Raw genomic sequence first — 18,637 nt, 5'->3', positions numbered from 1 at the left:
AGTTATGGACAGGTTCAGATGCAGGAGAGGTGGAAAGAGTAAAGATGAGAGCAGGAAGAGGACGGGACGTTGCGCCATGATCCCCAGTGTTCTGTGGGCAAGGGCTGGATGAAGAGGGACAAGAGAGTGCGAATGATGTGAGGCTGCCCATGGGAAAACCAAGCCAAAGGAGTGCGGCTGGCTGTCCGTGGAAGGACTAAGTGATGGTGAATGGTTTCAGGAGAGAAAGCCTGCTGAGGGCACGGGAAGAGCGTGAGTAGGGAGAAGAGGTGTCCAGAGTCAGCACACTACTAGGGAGAAGGGATGACCCAATACAAGTATGTAATCAGCAGGCTTTATGGAGCTTACTAGATGCCTGGGGCCTTCAGAAGAGGCAGAATGATTGCCCTGCTGGAGGAGGTAAGTGAAACGATGCATCCGGAAAGCGTGGTCTCGGGAAGGAGTGAGCAAATATTGCCTCGATGCAGAGATAGTGGAAGGAGATAAAGAAAGTGATGGTGGACAATCCAGGAAAGGAAAGAGAGTAGAGCACAGTGGAAGGGACAGGGCTGGCACCAAGAAGGAGGGTGAAGAGAGGAGGGAGGTGGCAAGTAGGAATCTAGGCTGACTTCAGAGGTGCCCAGTGGAAGTAAGTTCATAGTGTTAGGGTCAGCAGTGTGGAGGGCGAGGTGGGATTGGGTAGTGTCTGTAGGCGTTTCTGGTGTGCCAGGGTTGGAGAGGAGGGCAGGCTTAAGATCCATGGCATTTCCGATGGGGTTGGGTAACGGTAGCCAAGTTCTATGCATAGGAATAACCATGTCCTTAATGGAGATTGTGGTTTGATTCCATGTCAAGTGGTGGGCATGAGGAGGAAAGGTGAAACAGCTGCAGGGCAATACCAGGGAATCTACCCAGAGAAGGCACTACTACCAGGTGTGCGTTTGAGGAAAGGGAAAGGTCTGTTTGCTGGAAAACACACGAAGGCTCAAGAGGACCACCGTGGCTTTGTGGAAGGATCATGCCAGTGTTCTGGGAGGAGGGACAAGGTAGGGAAAAGGGACAATATCAAGTGCTGAGAAGGACCAGGTTGTGGACAAAGGTACTTCCATAAGGCATGAAAGTCATAAAGGCAGGGAGGAAGGAAGGAGTAGCTTATGTGTGTGTGTGTTGGGATTGTGGTGGTGGCATCAGAAAAAATAACGGTGTTTTTCAGACTGGCTTTTGGATGGGAGTGGGGTGGTTGCAAGAGGACAGTGTCAGGGCAGTGTGAGAATGGTGCCATCGCTGGGATCTTTCAGGAACATGTGTCAATGGCAACCAGTGGAAGGCGAGAGGCCCAAGGATGAGTGCGGCCCAGGAGTCAGGTTGGGCTTCCACAGCAGTGATTCTTCCCGGGGGTGGGGGGGGGGTGAGTTTCACCCGGGGGGGGGATGGTGGGCATGACCCCCCAGGGAGGCCTATCACACCATCTGAAGGGGGAGCAGCACGCTGCTTCAAACAACAAAACCAAAAAACATTCCGAAAAGAAAACACAAAAACACACCCCAAAGATGTTGCTGATAGGCCGCCTTGGGGGGTCATGCGCCCTCGGGTGAGAATCACTGGGTGGAAGGGGCAGAGAGGAGAGCTGGGCAGAGAGGTGAAGCCTGAGCAGAGGAGCGCCTGAGTGTTAGAGGTGGAGACATGAGAATCAAGAATGTCTGAATGGGCTCAATGGACCCTGGAACTGGCAGACAGCGAGCCAATGGATGTAGCCGAGAAATGTCCTGGAAGGATAGGGGGTGGCACCCTGGGACTCACCTGGAGTCAGTAGGGAGTGGAGCACCAAGCTTGGGTCCTGGAACTGAGGCCTCCTGAGGAGAAAGGCTGAGGGAGAAACGAGTGACCTACGGCGCAATTTAGGGTGGACTGATGTGATCAGAGAGCACCTGAAGGGCTGTAGAGTAGAAGCAAGGATCAGCTGGGAGAGAGACCATGGCTGGCAGAGGAAGGAGAGAAGAGGGGTGGGAGGCAAGACCCAGTAAAGGGCTCTGAGCACGATGAGACTGAGCGTCATGGCGTCAGGCATGGGTGAGCAGGCATGGGACAAGAGGGAGGGCTGAAGGCCAAAGACCCAGAGCAGAGGTTCCCAACCTTTTTTTGCCCATGCCCCACCTAAGCATCTCTAAAATCCTGATGCTTGCCCTCGCCCGTGACATATAATTCCCATTATTCCAAAAGTGAACTCCTATTGGCGTGGAGGACACCTCAAAGGCCATTGACTTGGTCTAAACAAGCTCCCAAAGAACATGGCACCCAGGAAAGAGAAAAATGAAAGAACACAAGGACAGTTGAAGTACTGACGAAGAAGAAACCCACAAAATGTTAAAAAATAACACTACGAAGTGATATGATATAATAGCAAATAAACTTTTAAAACCTGTAACACAGAACTGAACTGCATCACTATGTCACAACAGATATTTCTATACTGTACCAGTATATGATGCTTCTAGAACCACAAGTAATGCAAGAACTTCACTATTGATAACTCTCGTTCTGAATTCGGCCCCGTTAAATCCAAATTGTCCCACTGTGATCGGTTGGAACCACTGACCTAGAGTGATAAGGCACAGGTAGGGGAATGAGAGGAAGAGGCTCCCCACGGGCTGTGTCCCAAGAATGTGCAACAAAGGGGTCCCCATGGAAACAGGAAAGGTTACGGGGGACGATGTTTGCCTCCCGGGAGGAAATCACAGTCCGGGTTCACAGGCTGTGAGCAGAGGCCATTGGGCAAGCGAGCTGATGCAGGACAGTATATCGAGGCCAAGGAGACTGCACTGAGGTGTGAAGATGGTGGGGAATGACTTAAGGAGCACACAGATCATCATGGGGTTCAGCCAGGAGATGCACAGAGTGTGGCTGCAGAAATGTCACATGGCTCAGGAAGGACAGTTGTCTTGCTAGGTATGCTTTAGAGAAGCAAAGCAGGATAGACGATGACCCCAGCAAGAAGAGCTATGGCCTAAGGTAAGCAGATTCAAATGCACTGCAGTGAAAGTCTGGTAAATAGTGAAACATGGGTGGGGACTAGGAGAAGGAAGGAACTTTAAGTCCCTGAGGGACACCAGGGCGTGAAGGAAGCCACCAGGGGAAGATCACAGAGTGGGTAAGGCAAAAGAGCAATGCCGGCCTGGTAGGATGAAGTCAGAGGAGGATGAGGTGTGGAGAAGTGGCAAAAAGCCTGGGGACAACCCTGTCAGTGCAGGGCTTGGCCAGGTGAGGAGACCTCACAGAGAAGGCCAGGTAAGCCACCACCATCTCATAATGGTGGACCCACAAAGGTAAGGCCCTTGGGACAGCAGAAGGAGTCAGTAGAACCCTCTTGAAGATAAAAATGCTGGCCATGGGGGCAGGAGGACTGCTATGAAGAGAGGTGCACAGGTCATGGAAGGACCAATCAATCCTTCACCTGACCAGCAGGTCATGGGGGAAGTACGATGTGACTTTGAAGTCAAGGGGAGGGTTGCTGGACCAAGAGTGGAAAAGAGGAACACGAATGGATAAGCTAGGATCAGTTTTCATCCTGGTGGATAGAGAAATAGAGACAGAGGAGACAGAGACAGAGACAGTGACAGAGATATAGATAGAGGAAGAGGGACAGAGACTGTAATCTCAGACAGCCATGAGACGATGTACCTGGGTTTGAGAGGTGGGTCAACTGAGACGATTGGAAAAGAGTTGGGCACCTGCTGGCATAGAATATGTGTCAGACTCGCAAGAATGTGAGAGGGACTCAGGTTTGAGGGACTCTGGAAATCACAGAGTAAAATCGGATGGTGGGGGATGAAAAAGATACCAATATTGAGATGGTGATAGAGCTCAGGTCTCCAGAGGGGTAGCATGAGTCCCAGTGAGGAAGGATGGTAGGAACAGAGCTGTCCAGAGCAGATACCAGAGGCTGTGTTCCAGGCATTGGAACTCCCGGGGACCTCAGGAGCAAGCAGGGAATCAATGAGTGGGGTGAAGAGGAAACAGTGCAGCGTTGTATGATAAGGCTGTCCCTGCACAGAAACCATGGCAGCTACACTCAGAGACCACAGCATGGGCCCATGTGCCTGGAGTCCAGTGGCAGATTAGAAAAACCAGTGGGTTGTCACTGATCTAGTTCTAGGAGGTAATTTCGGCAGCAAAAAACATGGACACAGAGGGACAGAGTAATAGTTGGGATGGAAGGGCCTGGGGAACGCTTGCTTTGTAGGCTATATCTGGTTGCAAAAAGGGGACAAGTCAGTATGGGCCCGAGAGTGAAGGGCGGTCCTTAAAATCTGCAGTTGAGTATTGTGAGGGTTGTGTGCCCAAGAGGAAAAGATGGTAAAGGAGGGATGGGGGCAGAGTCAAGGGACTTGGAAGGGTGAGAGTTATGGACAGGTTCAGATGCAGGAGAGGTGGAAAGAGTAAAGATGAGAGCAGGAAGAGGACGGGACGTTGCGCCATGATCCCCAGTGTTCTGTGGGCAAGGGCTGGATGAAGAGGGACAAGAGAGTGCGAATGATGTGAGGCTGCCCATGGGAAAACCAAGCCAAAGGAGTGCGGCTGGCTGTCCGTGGAAGGACTAAGTGATGGTGAATGGTTTCAGGAGAGAAAGCCTGCTGAGGGCACGGGAAGAGCGTGAGTAGGGAGAAGAGGTGTCCAGAGTCAGCACACTACTAGGGAGAAGGGATGACCCAATACAAGTATGTAATCAGCAGGCTTTATGGAGCTTACTAGATGCCTGGGGCCTTCAGAAGAGGCAGAATGATTGCCCTGCTGGAGGAGGTAAGTGAAACGATGCATCCGGAAAGCGTGGTCTCGGGAAGGAGTGAGCAAATATTGCCTCGATGCAGAGATAGTGGAAGGAGATAAAGAAAGTGATGGTGGACAATCCAGGAAAGGAAAGAGAGTAGAGCACAGTGGAAGGGACAGGGCTGGCACCAAGAAGGAGGGTGAAGAGAGGAGGGAGGTGGCAAGTAGGAATCTAGGCTGACTTCAGAGGTGCCCAGTGGAAGTAAGTTCATAGTGTTAGGGTCAGCAGTGTGGAGGGCGAGGTGGGATTGGGTAGTGTCTGTAGGCGTTTCTGGTGTGCCAGGGTTGGAGAGGAGGGCAGGCTTAAGATCCATGGCATTTCCGATGGGGTTGGGTAACGGTAGCCAAGTTCTATGCATAGGAATAACCATGTCCTTAATGGAGATTGTGGTTTGATTCCATGTCAAGTGGTGGGCATGAGGAGGAAAGGTGAAACAGCTGCAGGGCAATACCAGGGAATCTACCCAGAGAAGGCACTACTACCAGGTGTGCGTTTGAGGAAAGGGAAAGGTCTGTTTGCTGGAAAACACACGAAGGCTCAAGAGGACCACCGTGGCTTTGTGGAAGGATCATGCCAGTGTTCTGGGAGGAGGGACAAGGTAGGGAAAAGGGACAATATCAAGTGCTGAGAAGGACCAGGTTGTGGACAAAGGTACTTCCATAAGGCATGAAAGTCATAAAGGCAGGGAGGAAGGAAGGAGTAGCTTATGTGTGTGTGTGTTGGGATTGTGGTGGTGGCATCAGAAAAAATAACGGTGTTTTTCAGACTGGCTTTTGGATGGGAGTGGGGTGGTTGCAAGAGGACAGTGTCAGGGCAGTGTGAGAATGGTGCCATCGCTGGGATCTTTCAGGAACATGTGTCAGTGGCAACCAGTGGAAGCCGAGAGGCCCAAGGATGAGTGCGGCCCAGGAGTCAGGTTGGGCTTCCACAGCAGTGATTCTTCCCGGGGGTGGGGGGGGGGGTGAGTTTCACCCGGGTGGGGGGGGTGGGCATGACCCCCAAGGGAGGCCTATCACACCATCTGAAGGGGGGGCAGCACGCTGCTTCAAACAACAAAACCAAAAATCATTCCGAAAAGAAAACACAAAAACACACCCCAAAGATGTTGCTGATAGGCCGCCTTGGGGGGTCATGCGCCCTCGGGTGAGAATCACTGGGTGGAAGGGGCAGAGAGGAGAGCTGGGCAGAGAGGTGAAGCCTGAGCAGAGGAGCGCCTGAGTGTTAGAGGTGGAGACATGAGAATCAAGAATGTCTGAATGGGCTCAATGGACCCTGGAACTGGCAGACAGCGAGCCAATGGATGTAGCCGAGAAATGTCCTGGAAGGATAGGGGGTGGCACCCTGGGACTCACCTGGAGTCAGTAGGGAGTGGAGCACCAAGCTTGGGTCCTGGAACTGAGGCCTCCTGAGGAGAAAGGCTGAGGGAGAAACGAGTGACCTACGGCGCAATTTAGGGTGGACTGATGTGATCAGAGAGCACCTGAAGGGCTGTAGAGTAGAAGCAAGGATCAGCTGGGAGAGAGACCATGGCTGGCAGAGGAAGGAGAGAAGAGGGGTGGAAGGCAAGACCCAGTAAAGGGCTCTGAGCACGATGAGACTGAGCGTCATGGCGTCAGGCATGGGTGAGCAGGCATGGGACAAGAGGGAGGGCTGAAGGCCAAAGACCCAGAGCAGAGGTTCCCAACCTTTTTTTGCCCATGCCCCACCTAAGCATCTCTAAAATCCTGATGCTTGCCCTGGCCCGTGACATATAATTCCCATTATTCCAAAAGTGAACTCCTATTGGCGTGGAGGACACCTCAAAGGCCATTGACTTGGTCTAAACAAGCTCCCAAAGAACATGGCACCCAGGAAAGAGAAAAATGAAAGAACACAAGGACAGTTGAAGTACTGACGAAGAAGAAACCCACAAAATGTTAAAAAATAACACTACGAAGTGATATGATAAAATAGCAAATAAACTTTTAAAACCTGTAACACAGAACTGAACTGCATCACTATGTCACAACAGATATTTCTATACTGTACTAGTATATGATGCTTCTAGAACCACAAGTAATGCAAGAACTTCACTATTGATAACTCTCGTTCTGAATTCGGCCCCGTTAAATCCAAATTGTCCCACTGTGATCGGTTGGAACCACTGACCTAGAGTGATAAGGCACAGGTAGGGGAATGAGAGGAAGAGGCTCCCCACGGGCTGTGTCCCAAGAATGTGCAACAAAGGGGTCCCCATGGAAACAGGAAAGGTTACGGGGGACGATGTTTGCCTCCCGGGAGGAAATCACAGTCCGGGTTCACAGGCTGTGAGCAGAGGCCATTGGGCAAGCGTGCTGATGCAGGACAGTATATCGAGGCCAAGGAGACTGCACTGAGGTGTGAAGATGGTGGGGAATGACTTAAGGAGCACACAGATCATCATGGGGTTCAGCCAGGAGATGCACAGAGTGTGGCTGCAGAAATGTCACATGGCTCAGGAAGGACAGTTGTCTTGCTAGGTATGCAGTAGAGAAGCAAAGCAGGATAGACGATGACCCCAGCAAGAAGAGCTATGGCCTAAGGTAAGCAGATTCAAATGCACTGCAGTGAAAGTCTGGTAAATAGTGAAACATGGGTGGGGACTAGGAGAAGGAAGGAACTTTAAGTCCCTGAGGGACACCAGGGCGTGAAGGAAGCCACCAGGGGAAGATCACAGAGTGGGTAAGGCAAAAGAGCAATGCCGGCCTGGTAGGATGAAGTCAGAGGAGGATGAGGTGTGGAGAAGTGGCAAAAAGCCTGGGGACAACCCTGTCAGTGCAGGGCTTGGCCAGGTGAGGAGACCTCACAGAGAAGGCCAGGTAAGCCACCACCATCTCATAATGGTGGACCCACAAAGGTAAGGCCCTTGGGACAGCAGAAGGAGTCAGTAGAACCCTCTTGAAGATAAAAATGCTGGCCATGGGGGCAGGAGGACTGCTATGAAGAGAGGTGCACAGGTCATGGAAGGACCAATCAATCCTTCACCTGACCAGCAGGTCATGGGGGAAGTACGATGTGACTTTGAAGTCAAGGGGAGGGTTGCTGGACCAAGAGTGGAAAAGAGGAACACGAATGGATAAGCTAGGATCAGTTTTCACCCTGGTGGATAGAGAAATAGAGACAGAGGAGACAGAGACAGAGACAGTGACAGAGATATAGATAGAGGAAGAGGGACAGAGACTGTAATCTCAGACAGCCATGAGACGATGTACCTGGGTTTGAGAGGTGGGTCAACTGAGACGATTGGAAAAGAGTTGGGCACCTGCTGGCATAGAATATGTGTCAGACTCGCAAGAATGTGAGAGGGACTCAGGTTTGGAAATCACAGAGTAAAATCGGATGGTGGGGGATGAAAAAGATACCAATATTGAGATGGTGATAGAGCTCAGGTCTCCAGAGGGGTAGCATGAGTCCCAGTGAGGAAGGATGGTAGGAACAGAGCTGTCCAGAGCAGATACCAGAGGCTGTGTTCCAGGCATTGGAACTCCCGGGGACCTCAGGAGCAAGCAGGGAATCAATGAGTGGGGTGAAGAGGAAACAGTGCAGCGTTGTATGATAAGGCTGTCCCTGCACAGAAACCATGGCAGCTACACTCAGAGACCACAGCATGGGCCCATGTGCCTGGAGTCCAGTGGCAGATTAGAAAAACCAGCGGGTTGTCACTGATCTAGTTCTAGGAGGTAATTTCGGCAGCAAAAAAGATGGACACAGAGGGACAGAGTAAGAGGTGGGATGGAAGGGCCTGGGGAAGGCTTGCTTTGTAGGCTGTATCTGGTTGCAAAAAGGGGACAAGTCAGTATGGGCCCGAGAGTGAAGGGCGGTCCTTAAAATCTGCAGTTGAGTATTGTGAGGGTTGTGTGCCCAAGAGGAAAAGATGGTAAAGGAGGGATGGGGGCAGAGTCAAGGGACTTGGAAGGGTGAGAGTTATGGACAGGTTCAGATGCAGGAGAGGTGGAAAGAGTAAAGATGAGAGCAGGAAGAGGACGGGACGTTGCGCCATGATCCCCAGTGTTCTGTGGGCAAGGGCTGGATGAAGAGGGACAAGAGAGTGCGAATGATGTGAGGCTGCCCATGGGAAAACCAAGCCAAAGGAGTGCGGCTGGCTGTCCGTGGAAGGACTAAGTGATGGTGAATGGTTTCAGGAGAGAAAGCCTGCTGAGGGCACGGGAAGAGCGTGAGTAGGGAGAGGAGGTGTCCAGAGTGAGCACACTACTAGGGAGAAGGGATGACCCAATACAAGTATGTAATCAGCAGGCTTTATGGAGCTTACTAGATGCCTGGGGCCTTCAGAAGAGGCAGAATGATTGCCCTGCTGGAGGAGGTAAGTGAAACGATGCATCCGGAAAGCGTGGTCTCGGGAAGGAGTGAGCAAATATTGCCTCGATGCAGAGATAGTGGAAGGAGATAAAGAAAGTGATGGTGGACAATCCAGGAAAGGAAAGAGAGTAGAGCACAGTGGAAGGGACAGGGCTGGCACCAAGAAGGAGGGTGAAGAGAGGAGGGAGGTGGCAAGTAGGAATCTAGGCTGACTTCAGAGGTGCCCAGTGGAAGTAAGTTCATAGTGTTAGGGTCAGCAGTGTGGAGGGCGAGGTGGGATTGGGTAGTGTCTGTAGGCGTTTCTGGTGTGCCAGGGTTGGAGAGGAGGGCAGGCTTAAGATCCATGGCATTTCCGATGGGGTTGGGTAACGGTAGCCAAGTTCTATGCATAGGAATAACCATGTCCTTAATGGAGATTGTGGTTTGATTCCATGTCAAGTGGTGGGCATGAGGAGGAAAGGTGAAACAGCTGCAGGGCAATACCAGGGAATCTACCCAGAGAAGGCACTACTACCAGGTGTGCGTTTGAGGAAAGGGAAAGGTCTGTTTGCTGGAAAACACACGAAGGCTCAAGAGGACCACCGTGGCTTTGTGGAAGGATCATGCCAGTGTTCTGGGAGGAGGGACAAGGTAGGGAAAAGGGACAATATCAAGTGCTGAGAAGGACCAGGTTGTGGACAAAGGTACTTCCATAAGGCATGAAAGTCATAAAGGCAGGGAGGAAGGAAGGAGTAGCTTATGTGTGTGTGTGTTGGGATTGTGGTGGTGGCATCAGAAAAAATAACGGTGTTTTTCAGACTGGCTTTTGGATGGGAGTGGGGTGGTTGCAAGAGGACAGTGTCAGGGCAGTGTGAGAATGGTGCCATCGCTGGGATCTTTCAGGAACATGTGTCAGTGGCAACCAGTGGAAGCCGAGAGGCCCAAGGATGAGTGCGGCCCAGGAGTCAGGTTGGGCTTCCACAGCAGTGATTCTTCCCGGGGGTGGGGGGGGGGTGAGTTTCACCCGGGTGGGGGGGGGTGGGCATGACCCCCAAGGGAGGCCTATCACACCATCTGAAGGGGGGGCAGCACGCTGCTTCAAACAACAAAACCAAAAATCATTCCGAAAAGAAAACACAAAAACACACCCCAAAGATGTTGCTGATAGGCCGCCTTGGGGGGTCATGCGCCCTCGGGTGAGAATCACTGGGTGGAAGGGGCAGAGAGGAGAGCTGGGCAGAGAGGTGAAGCCTGAGCAGAGGAGCGCCTGAGTGTTAGAGGTGGAGACATGAGAATCAAGAATGTCTGAATGGGCTCAATGGACCCTGGAACTGGCAGACAGCGCGAGCCAATGGATGTAGCCGAGAAATGTCCTGGAAGGATAGGGGGTGGCACCCTGGGACTCACCTGGAGTCAGTAGGGAGTGGAGCACCAAGCTTGGGTCCTGGAACTGAGGCCTCCTGAGGAGAAAGGCTGAGGGAGACACGAGTGACCTACGGCGCAATTTAGGGTGGACTGATGTGATCAGAGAGCACCTGAAGGGCTGTAGAGTAGAAGCAAGGATCAGCTGGGAGAGAGACCATGGCTGGCAGAGGAAGGAGAGAAGAGGGGTGGAAGGCAAGACCCAGTAAAGGGCTCTGTGCACGATGAGACTGAGCGTCATGGCGTCAGGCATGGGTGAGCAGGCATGGGACAAGAGGGAGGGCTGAAGGCCAAAGACCCAGAGCAGAGGTTCCCAACCTTTTTTTGCCCATGCCCCACCTAAGCATCTCTAAAATCCTGATGCTTGCCCTCGCCCGTGACATATAATTCCCATTATTCTAAAAATGAACTCCTATTGGCGTGGAGGACACCTCAAAGGCCATTGACTTGGTCTAAACAAGCTCCCAAAGAACATGGCACCCAGGAAAGAGAAAAATGAAAGAACACAAGGACAGTTGAAGTACTGACGAAGAAGAAACCCACAAAATGTTAAAAAATAACACTACGAAGTGATATGAAATAATAGCAAATAAACTTTTAAAACCTGTAACACAGAACTGAACTGCATCACTATGTCACAACAGATATTTCTATACTGTACTAGTATATGATGCTTCTAGAACCACAAGTAATCTAAGAAACGCACTGTTAATAACTCGTTTTTTTCGGCCCCGTTAAATCCAAATTGTCCCACTGTGATCGGTTGGAACCACTGACCTAGAGTGATAAGGCACAGGTAGGGGAATGAGAGGAAGAGGCTCCTCATGGGCTCTGTCCCAGGAATGTGCAACAAAGGGGTCCCAATGGAAACAGGAAAGGTTACGGGGGACGATGTTTGCCTCCCGGGAGGAAATCACAGTCCGGGTTCACAGGCTGTGAGCAGAGGCCATTGGGCAAGCGAGCTGATGCAGGACAGTATATCGAGGCCAAGGAGACTGCACTGAGGTGTGAAGATGGTGGGGAATGACTTAAGGAGCACACAGATCATCATGGGGTTCAGCCAGGAGATGCAAAGACTGTGGCTGCAGAAATGTCACATGGCTCAGGAAGGACAGTTGTCTTGCTAGGTATGCAGTAGAGAAGCAAAGCAGGATAGATGATGACCCCAGCCCGAAGAGCTATGGCCTAAGGTAAGCAGATTCAAGTGCACTGCAGTAAAGTCTGGTAAATAGTGAAACATGGGTGGGGACTAGGAGAAGGAAGGAACTTTAAGTCCCTGAGTGACACCTGGGCGTGAAGGAAGCCACCAGGGGAAGATCACAGAGTGGGTAAGGCAAAAGAGCAATGCCGGCCTGGTAGGATGAAGTCAGAGGAGGATGAGGTGTGGAGAAGTGGCAAAAAGCCTGGGGACAACCCTGTCAGTGCAGGGCTTGGCCAGGTGAGGAGACCTCACAGAGAAGGCCAGGTAAGCCACCACCATCTCATAATGGTGGACCCACAAAGGTCTCTATCTCTATTTTTCCATGAAAGATGTTGCTGATAGGCCGCCTTGGGGGGTTATGCACCCTCGGGTGAGAATCACTGGGTGTAAGGGGCAGAGAGGAGAGCTGGGCAGAGAGGTGAAACATGAGCAGAGGAGCGCCTGAGTGGTAGAGGTGGAGGCATGAGAGTTAAGAATGTGAGCATGGGGTCAAAGGACCCTTGACCAGGTAGACAGCAAGCCAATGGACGTATCGGAGAAATGTCCTGGAAAAATAGGTGGTGGCACCGTGGGGTTTACCTGGAGTAGGTATTGGTCCCGCAGTTTAGGACTTGTAATTGTTAGAGGCTAGAATATAAAAGTAGGACTAATTGAATTGAGACTTAGTCTTTCCACAAACTACCTATAAATTGAAGGAAGGAGTTATTGTGCTATCTTGATGTTGGGTAAAAGCACATTTTTCAGATGGTGTAGATTTTTTGTATACTTATAAAGTAAGGGAGAATGGGAAAGTTTAAAGACACAGCAAAGATAATAATAATTGAATAGTTTTCTGGATGAGGTTAGAGGGTGTATGTCTCTTCAACTGTGGAAGACTTACTTTTTAAAGAGGATAATGGAAGAAAGTAGATAGTTCCAGAATTGAACCAAAAAGCGCTCCTGTTTATTGAGTATTTACTACATGTCTGGCACTATGCTAATGACTTTATTTAATGATATTTCATCCTTTCAACAATCCTGAAAGGCTTACAGAGATCAAATAGCTTGTCCATGGTTATACAGTTTATATGGATCAGAGTTAGAATTCAAATCCCAATTTGTGTAGCTCTATTACCTATATTTCTTTCTATTATGCTATATAATTTTTAAGTTGAAGGAAATCATGATCTATATAATTTATTTCCCCCCCTTTTGATTATAAGGAAAATATATTTTCTGAGACAAAGTAGAGGTGATGTGTAGATATTCAGGTGATTGGAATATTTGCAATGGGAAAAGGAAGGGATGGGTAAAAGACTTTTATTACCATCTATGTCCTGGTATTTTACTTCTATTCATTGTACAGCAAAGATTTTGGATTGGTCATAGATGAAAAATTTTAGAATTTCTGACAAAAACAAAGGAATAGAAAGGAATTTGTTTTTAAGCAGGTAGATCTGATGGGTCAAATATAAAGCAGTTTGAAAAGTCCAAGTGTTGAGACTTTTTTCCAAGATGGGATGACAAGAGTTTATAATGGACTTTTAGCACCAAATCAACAAACCCTTTGAATTTAATAGGGAAAAAAACATTCTCCAAATGCCAAATTTTTATTAATAAAATACAAACAAACCATTAAGCAAAAGAGTCCATAGCCAGCAGATCAAAGGTTGAAACTTCTGGGCTAATTTGTAAGATACATGTTTTTTAAAATAAATTAACCCCTCACTACAGAGGGGTCAGAAAAACCTCCCCTGTACCTACTCTCTTAGTAGAAAAGTTTCTATTGTTGTTGTTGTTGTTGTTATTTCCTCCCGAACTGTATGTGATTGCTGTAATTTCAATGCTGTTGTTTTATGTATTTTGATATTGTAAAACTGTATTTACTGTATTCTGTTAAGACATTCCCTGGGGTCTGTGAGGCACCCAAGTTATCAGTTATCCAAGTGAACCTGGAAAGGGAAGAGCTAATGTTCTCATTTGGGAAAAGCTTGATTCTTCGATGGGTTCAAGCATTTTGCTTCCCTTTAAAATTAAGTGGTGAAGTAATGGCTTTTCTTAAAAAAGCAGAAACTTGGTGAGAAGCACCACAGGAGGAACAATTATGAAATAAGCAGAGGAGGCCACTTGAAAAAACTGATAAAAGTGCAGATTATCCCAGGATGGTGGCAGAAGCCACGGGACTACTTTAAGACTGGGCCCAGATACTGGTTTGGAACAAGAGTAAATAAAACTACTTTTACTTAAGATACAGCCAGCTATGTTTCTGGCTGGTGGACATACTTTAGAAAAGTCTAACTAGAGGGGAATAGACCAGGAGAGAAAGTGAAGTTAAAAGGGAATGGAACAAGAGAAACCTCATTAAGGGATAAGGGAGGTAATGAAAGGTTAAAGTTGGACGGCCTCAAGTTTGAAGGAGAAATCCTAGAGGCCAGATAGGAAAGTGCCTTCCTAACCCAGCGGGTTATGGATCCAGGGTGGCTGCACCCCGGGGTCAGAGGGAACAACCTGGGATTCAGACCCAGCAACAGTGCCAATTTGAATCTACCTCGTGCTAGAGTGAGTAGCCTGGTCTATCATCCAACACAGATAAGATTGGGCAGGGGTTCCCAGAACTAACATCTAAAAAGGGAGCTTGGAAAGGGGCTAAAAGAAGGCAGGTTAAGCCCCTAATGTAATTGAATGATGACCAGAGATAACAATTCACTAGTACTTTTACGATTTCTTGTAACTGTGTACCTTCCTCAATATTTGTTAATTATTATCTGTTGTTTTTCCTGTACTAGTAGTAAAATTTTTCCCTGTATCAGTAGTAAAAATTGTTTTTCCTGTACTAGTAGTAAAAATTGTATTTTCCTGTACTAAAAGTAAAAATTGCTTTTTCCTGTACTAGAAGTAAAAAGTGTTTTTTCCAGTACTACTAATAAAAGTTGTTTAAAACATAAATGCAATGTGTGTGCTTCTTTCTGTGAAAACCAGGTAACCATTGTGAATACTCCTTAGTGAATATGGAAAGAGAAGAAGCACTCAGGTGGGAAAATGGGGAAAATATATCAGAACACACACTAGACATTCGCAAGAGATAGGTCAGAAGACCTCAAATCCCCAAACCTGTAAATACTATTATGGGCACTAGAAGCTACCCTCCTCATCCCTACCCAGACTCCTCATAAATCAAGGAAAGAATTATAAAGCCTTTCTCCAACGTGGATACACAAATGTTAAGACATTTACTGGACTGAGACATACTCTTAGATGCCAGCCTTATGGTATAGCAGTGGTCGCCAACCGGTGGTCCACGGACCACTGGTGGTCTGTGACGTTCGAAAGGTTGGCGACTGCTGGCAGACCCTCACAAACAATATGTTTTAAAATGCCATGGATCTACTAATAAAAAGCCCTTACACTGTCCTGGAAAGAAACACCACAGAGAAGTGGGTCGTGCTCCTTCATAGGAGACATCAGGCAGATGAACCCTTATCAGTGGTTACACTGTTCTACTACCAGAAAGCCTGAAGTCCTTCTGGGCTACCCCTGTACGCATTCAGTTTCTCTTTTAAGATTAAATGTCCAGCAAGTTTTACTTAGAGGTTTAGTTATAAATAATATTTCTGCAGCACTAATTATATAACTATAAATACATCATCACTGTCATTACATTTAATTCTAGAAAAGAACCATATTCTTGAACCCCAAACATTGTCCAGACATTTAAGAGCTCAAGTGGAAATGCATTCTTAATCACGTAAGTATCTCTTTCCTTCTGCGCGTTAGTACCTGCTGAAGAGTCATCATCAGGCAAACGAACAAGAGTGTAACATATTCCTGGTTGATTGTAAGTGAGGCTGGGGACTGGGATACAACACAGCACTTCATAGGAATCTGACGGTTCCACCTGCACCGTCACTTTCTCCAGTAGCTGGTCATTGAGAGTGTTGGTACAATCAAACTGAAAAGTCAGCAAACGGAAAAATATTATGAAGGATAAGAACGGTTTGCAGGCAAGTTGTTCCTTCCCACCCATAACCCATAACTCAGTTGTGGAATTCACCATACCTTTCCTCTCCCAACAGTACTGCAGGTCTCCTCCTAGGGTTTTTCTTTAGGTAATAGGGATAGCCTTATCATTGAGGCTTTGGGGCTTATATTATTCACCTGTTTTTTTCTCTTTCCTGCGACTTAGTTCTACCAAACAAGATGGCAGATGTTTAATGGTTTCAATTGATTCCTAGAAGCTAAGCTTTTACCCCTATGTTAAATGATGATTATTCTTTAGCAGCTTATACTTTATGTTGTGAAACTTTTCCAGATATTTTATTTTTAAGTCCTTTTAGTTTTAACCCATCATACGAAGGCAGCTCTGTAGCCATGGGGAGGAAAACCAGAAATGCTGCCAAGTTCTTTTCCTTCTCTATAAAAGGAACTACTAGAATCACAAATTACAGGGGAGTTAATACTGGTCTCCAAGCCCAGTAAGCTCCCATAGGGGTGGGGTAGGGAACTTATCTCACCTGGAACACAATGTGATTGGTAAACGTATGCTTGACACAACGAACAAAGTATTCGGTCTCTGCTTCTGTAAGCTGAACAGGCTCAGAAGATTTGAACAAGGGTCCCAGATTCATAAACTCAGGAATAGCAGCCAATTGTTCTATCAAGAAAAAAGGAAATAAGGAAGAAAACAAGATGAGACGATGACCCAAAATGAGAATAATCTAAGACATTATTCTAGATGCTTACAATGTTTTAAGTTTCCATCACCTAACTAATAATTAAACTCTGATATATCCCCAAGCTTTAATAAATTAATATTTTATGAGTTTATATACTCAATTACTAAAAGCACAAAACCTTATATTCCTAATTTCTTAGAATTTGAGTTCCCTGTCAACTAGGATATGAAGAACAACATTCCCAGTTAGCACATTAGCTTTGGCAATTGTAATGTCCCATGGACTTCAGGTAGCCCCAGCAACTATAACCTATAACAGCAACTATCACCTATAACGACAAATATTCAGCCACACAAAGATTTCCTGCGCTGGGAATTCATCAGACTGAATGAAAGTAGTGCACTTCGTTATATTTATAATGCCTACAGTGCAGACTATTACTTCCTACCATCAATTTATCATACCTTGGAAAATGTCTTGCCTGGAAGGAGCCAACTTCTCTGACTTAGTAGCCACAAGTGTGATTTCTAAAAAGACAGATATGAGCAATCAAGTGAGCTTTCCTCCCACTATCAAGCTTAAAATGCAGATAGAAAGACATCAGGGCAGAAATTTCTAGCAGACATAAAAGAAGCCATTGCTAAAAACACCAGTAGGCTTCTGTCACCTTTTTTTAGAGAGATGTTCAAATTAAAATTTATTTAGTGAACATAATAAAGTAAGCCCTAAAATATAGTATTTGCTTTAAATGGGTGAGAATGTACCAAAAAAAATCTTAAAAAAAAGGAACTATTTATAAAACAAGTCTTCTCATGATTCAAATAGGAAAAATTACTTGTACAGTATCAACAGAAAAACTGAAAAGGTTCAAAGTTAAGATTATTCTTTCTCAGTTCTGACCATTAAACATTCCTTCCTTCCTTCCTTCCTTCCTTCCTTCCTTCCTTCCTTCCTTCCTTCCTTCCTTCCTTCCTTCCTTAATTTTATAGTTAGCTACCCCTTGGGAACATTTTTTTATGATCTTGTCCCATACATTCTTTCAAGACAAACCTCCAATAGTAAAATTAAGAAATTACCAACTTCAGGAAATAAAAACAGGAGGTGACAGCAAATTGCTGCTCTGAGACACACAGTGAGAGCTAACTTCAGATGCTGCAATACTGAGCACGGAAAAATAAAAACTTTCAATCTGGTCACACTTCATATTTGAGCTTTTATGTGAAAACCAGGAAAATAATTTAAAACCTAATTTAAAGTATCATCCACCACACTTCTAAAAAGATTTAGAAATACAGAGTGACAATTAAGCGAACAAAGGATGCATTAGAGAAAATGTGCTAATAACACTACTTAAACATAGAAACACTAACAGAGTGAAGTGGTCCCATTACCTGCTTTCTGTTCAAAGGCAGGAGCCATAGCCAGAGGAATAGATTTCATGTCGAAGGGCTTTTCTGAAGGCTCCAATGTATACTGATGTAAAGCTTTTTCCATCCCTGGTATAGACACTGTCAGACCTATAAAACAGAGAAATCTCAGCATTATAACTTCTTGCCAATGCTAGGATCCAGATAGGCCCAGATTTATACTGTTTACCTACTCTTTCTGAAGGAGGGGAAAATATAACCACAGACTCTATATCATAAGAAATTAAAAGTAAAGGCTATTATATAAAACATTCTTATACTTTCATCCAAGGAAGCATGGGAGCAGAGCATAAAAATTTTCAACAAAATATAAGTACCATCCATAAAAGAGAGCAACTTAGCCATGTGGGAACAATGATCTATATAATCTATATAATAAAAGCCTAAGTGACCATTACAGCAAAATGATCAGAACTACTGGTCGCTATGATGCGCACTGACAACCAGGGGGCAGACGCTCAACGCAGGAACTGCCCCCTGGTGGTCAGTGCGCTCCCACAGTGCCGCTAAGCCAGAAGCTGGGCACATAGCTGGTGAGTGCAGCGGCGGTGGCAGGAGCCTCTTTGGCCTCCATGGCAGCACTAAGGAGCAGTGAGCTGAGCGATAAGGAGTAGCGAGCAGGCCGGAGTAGTAAGCAAGGGCTCCCGGACTGCGAGAGGGATGTCCAACTGCCAGCCTAGGCCCAATCCCCAGGGAGTGGGCCCAAGCCGGCAGTTGGACATCCCCCAAGGGCTCCCGGACACGGGAGGATGCAGGCTGTGCTGAGGGACCCTCCCCCCAGTGCACAAATTTTGTGTACCAAGCCTCTAGTAGCATA

General features: G+C 47.2%; 1 protein-coding gene across 1 annotated transcript in view; it reads right to left on the bottom strand.

The window, feature by feature from the left end:
- Positions 1 to 18,637, bottom strand: part of COPG2 (COPI coat complex subunit gamma 2) — a 184,763-nt gene that overhangs the window by 86,908 nt on the left and 79,218 nt on the right. Inside the window, exons 17-20 of the mRNA XM_054726471.1 lie at positions 17,785 to 17,910; positions 16,858 to 16,920; positions 16,232 to 16,371; positions 15,498 to 15,669 (exon numbers count right to left, since the gene is read on the bottom strand). Of these exons, the coding sequence (XP_054582446.1) occupies positions 15,498 to 15,669; positions 16,232 to 16,371; positions 16,858 to 16,920; positions 17,785 to 17,910 (501 nt within the window). The remainder of the gene's footprint in view (positions 1 to 15,497; positions 15,670 to 16,231; positions 16,372 to 16,857; positions 16,921 to 17,784; positions 17,911 to 18,637) is intronic.

This window comes from Eptesicus fuscus, chromosome 14 (assembly GCF_027574615.1).
Source record: "Eptesicus fuscus isolate TK198812 chromosome 14, DD_ASM_mEF_20220401, whole genome shotgun sequence".
Lineage (NCBI taxonomy): Eukaryota > Metazoa > Chordata > Mammalia > Chiroptera > Vespertilionidae > Eptesicus > Eptesicus fuscus.
The sequence above is the reverse complement of the archived record's forward strand: the minus strand, read 5'-3'. Positions and strand labels throughout refer to the sequence as shown.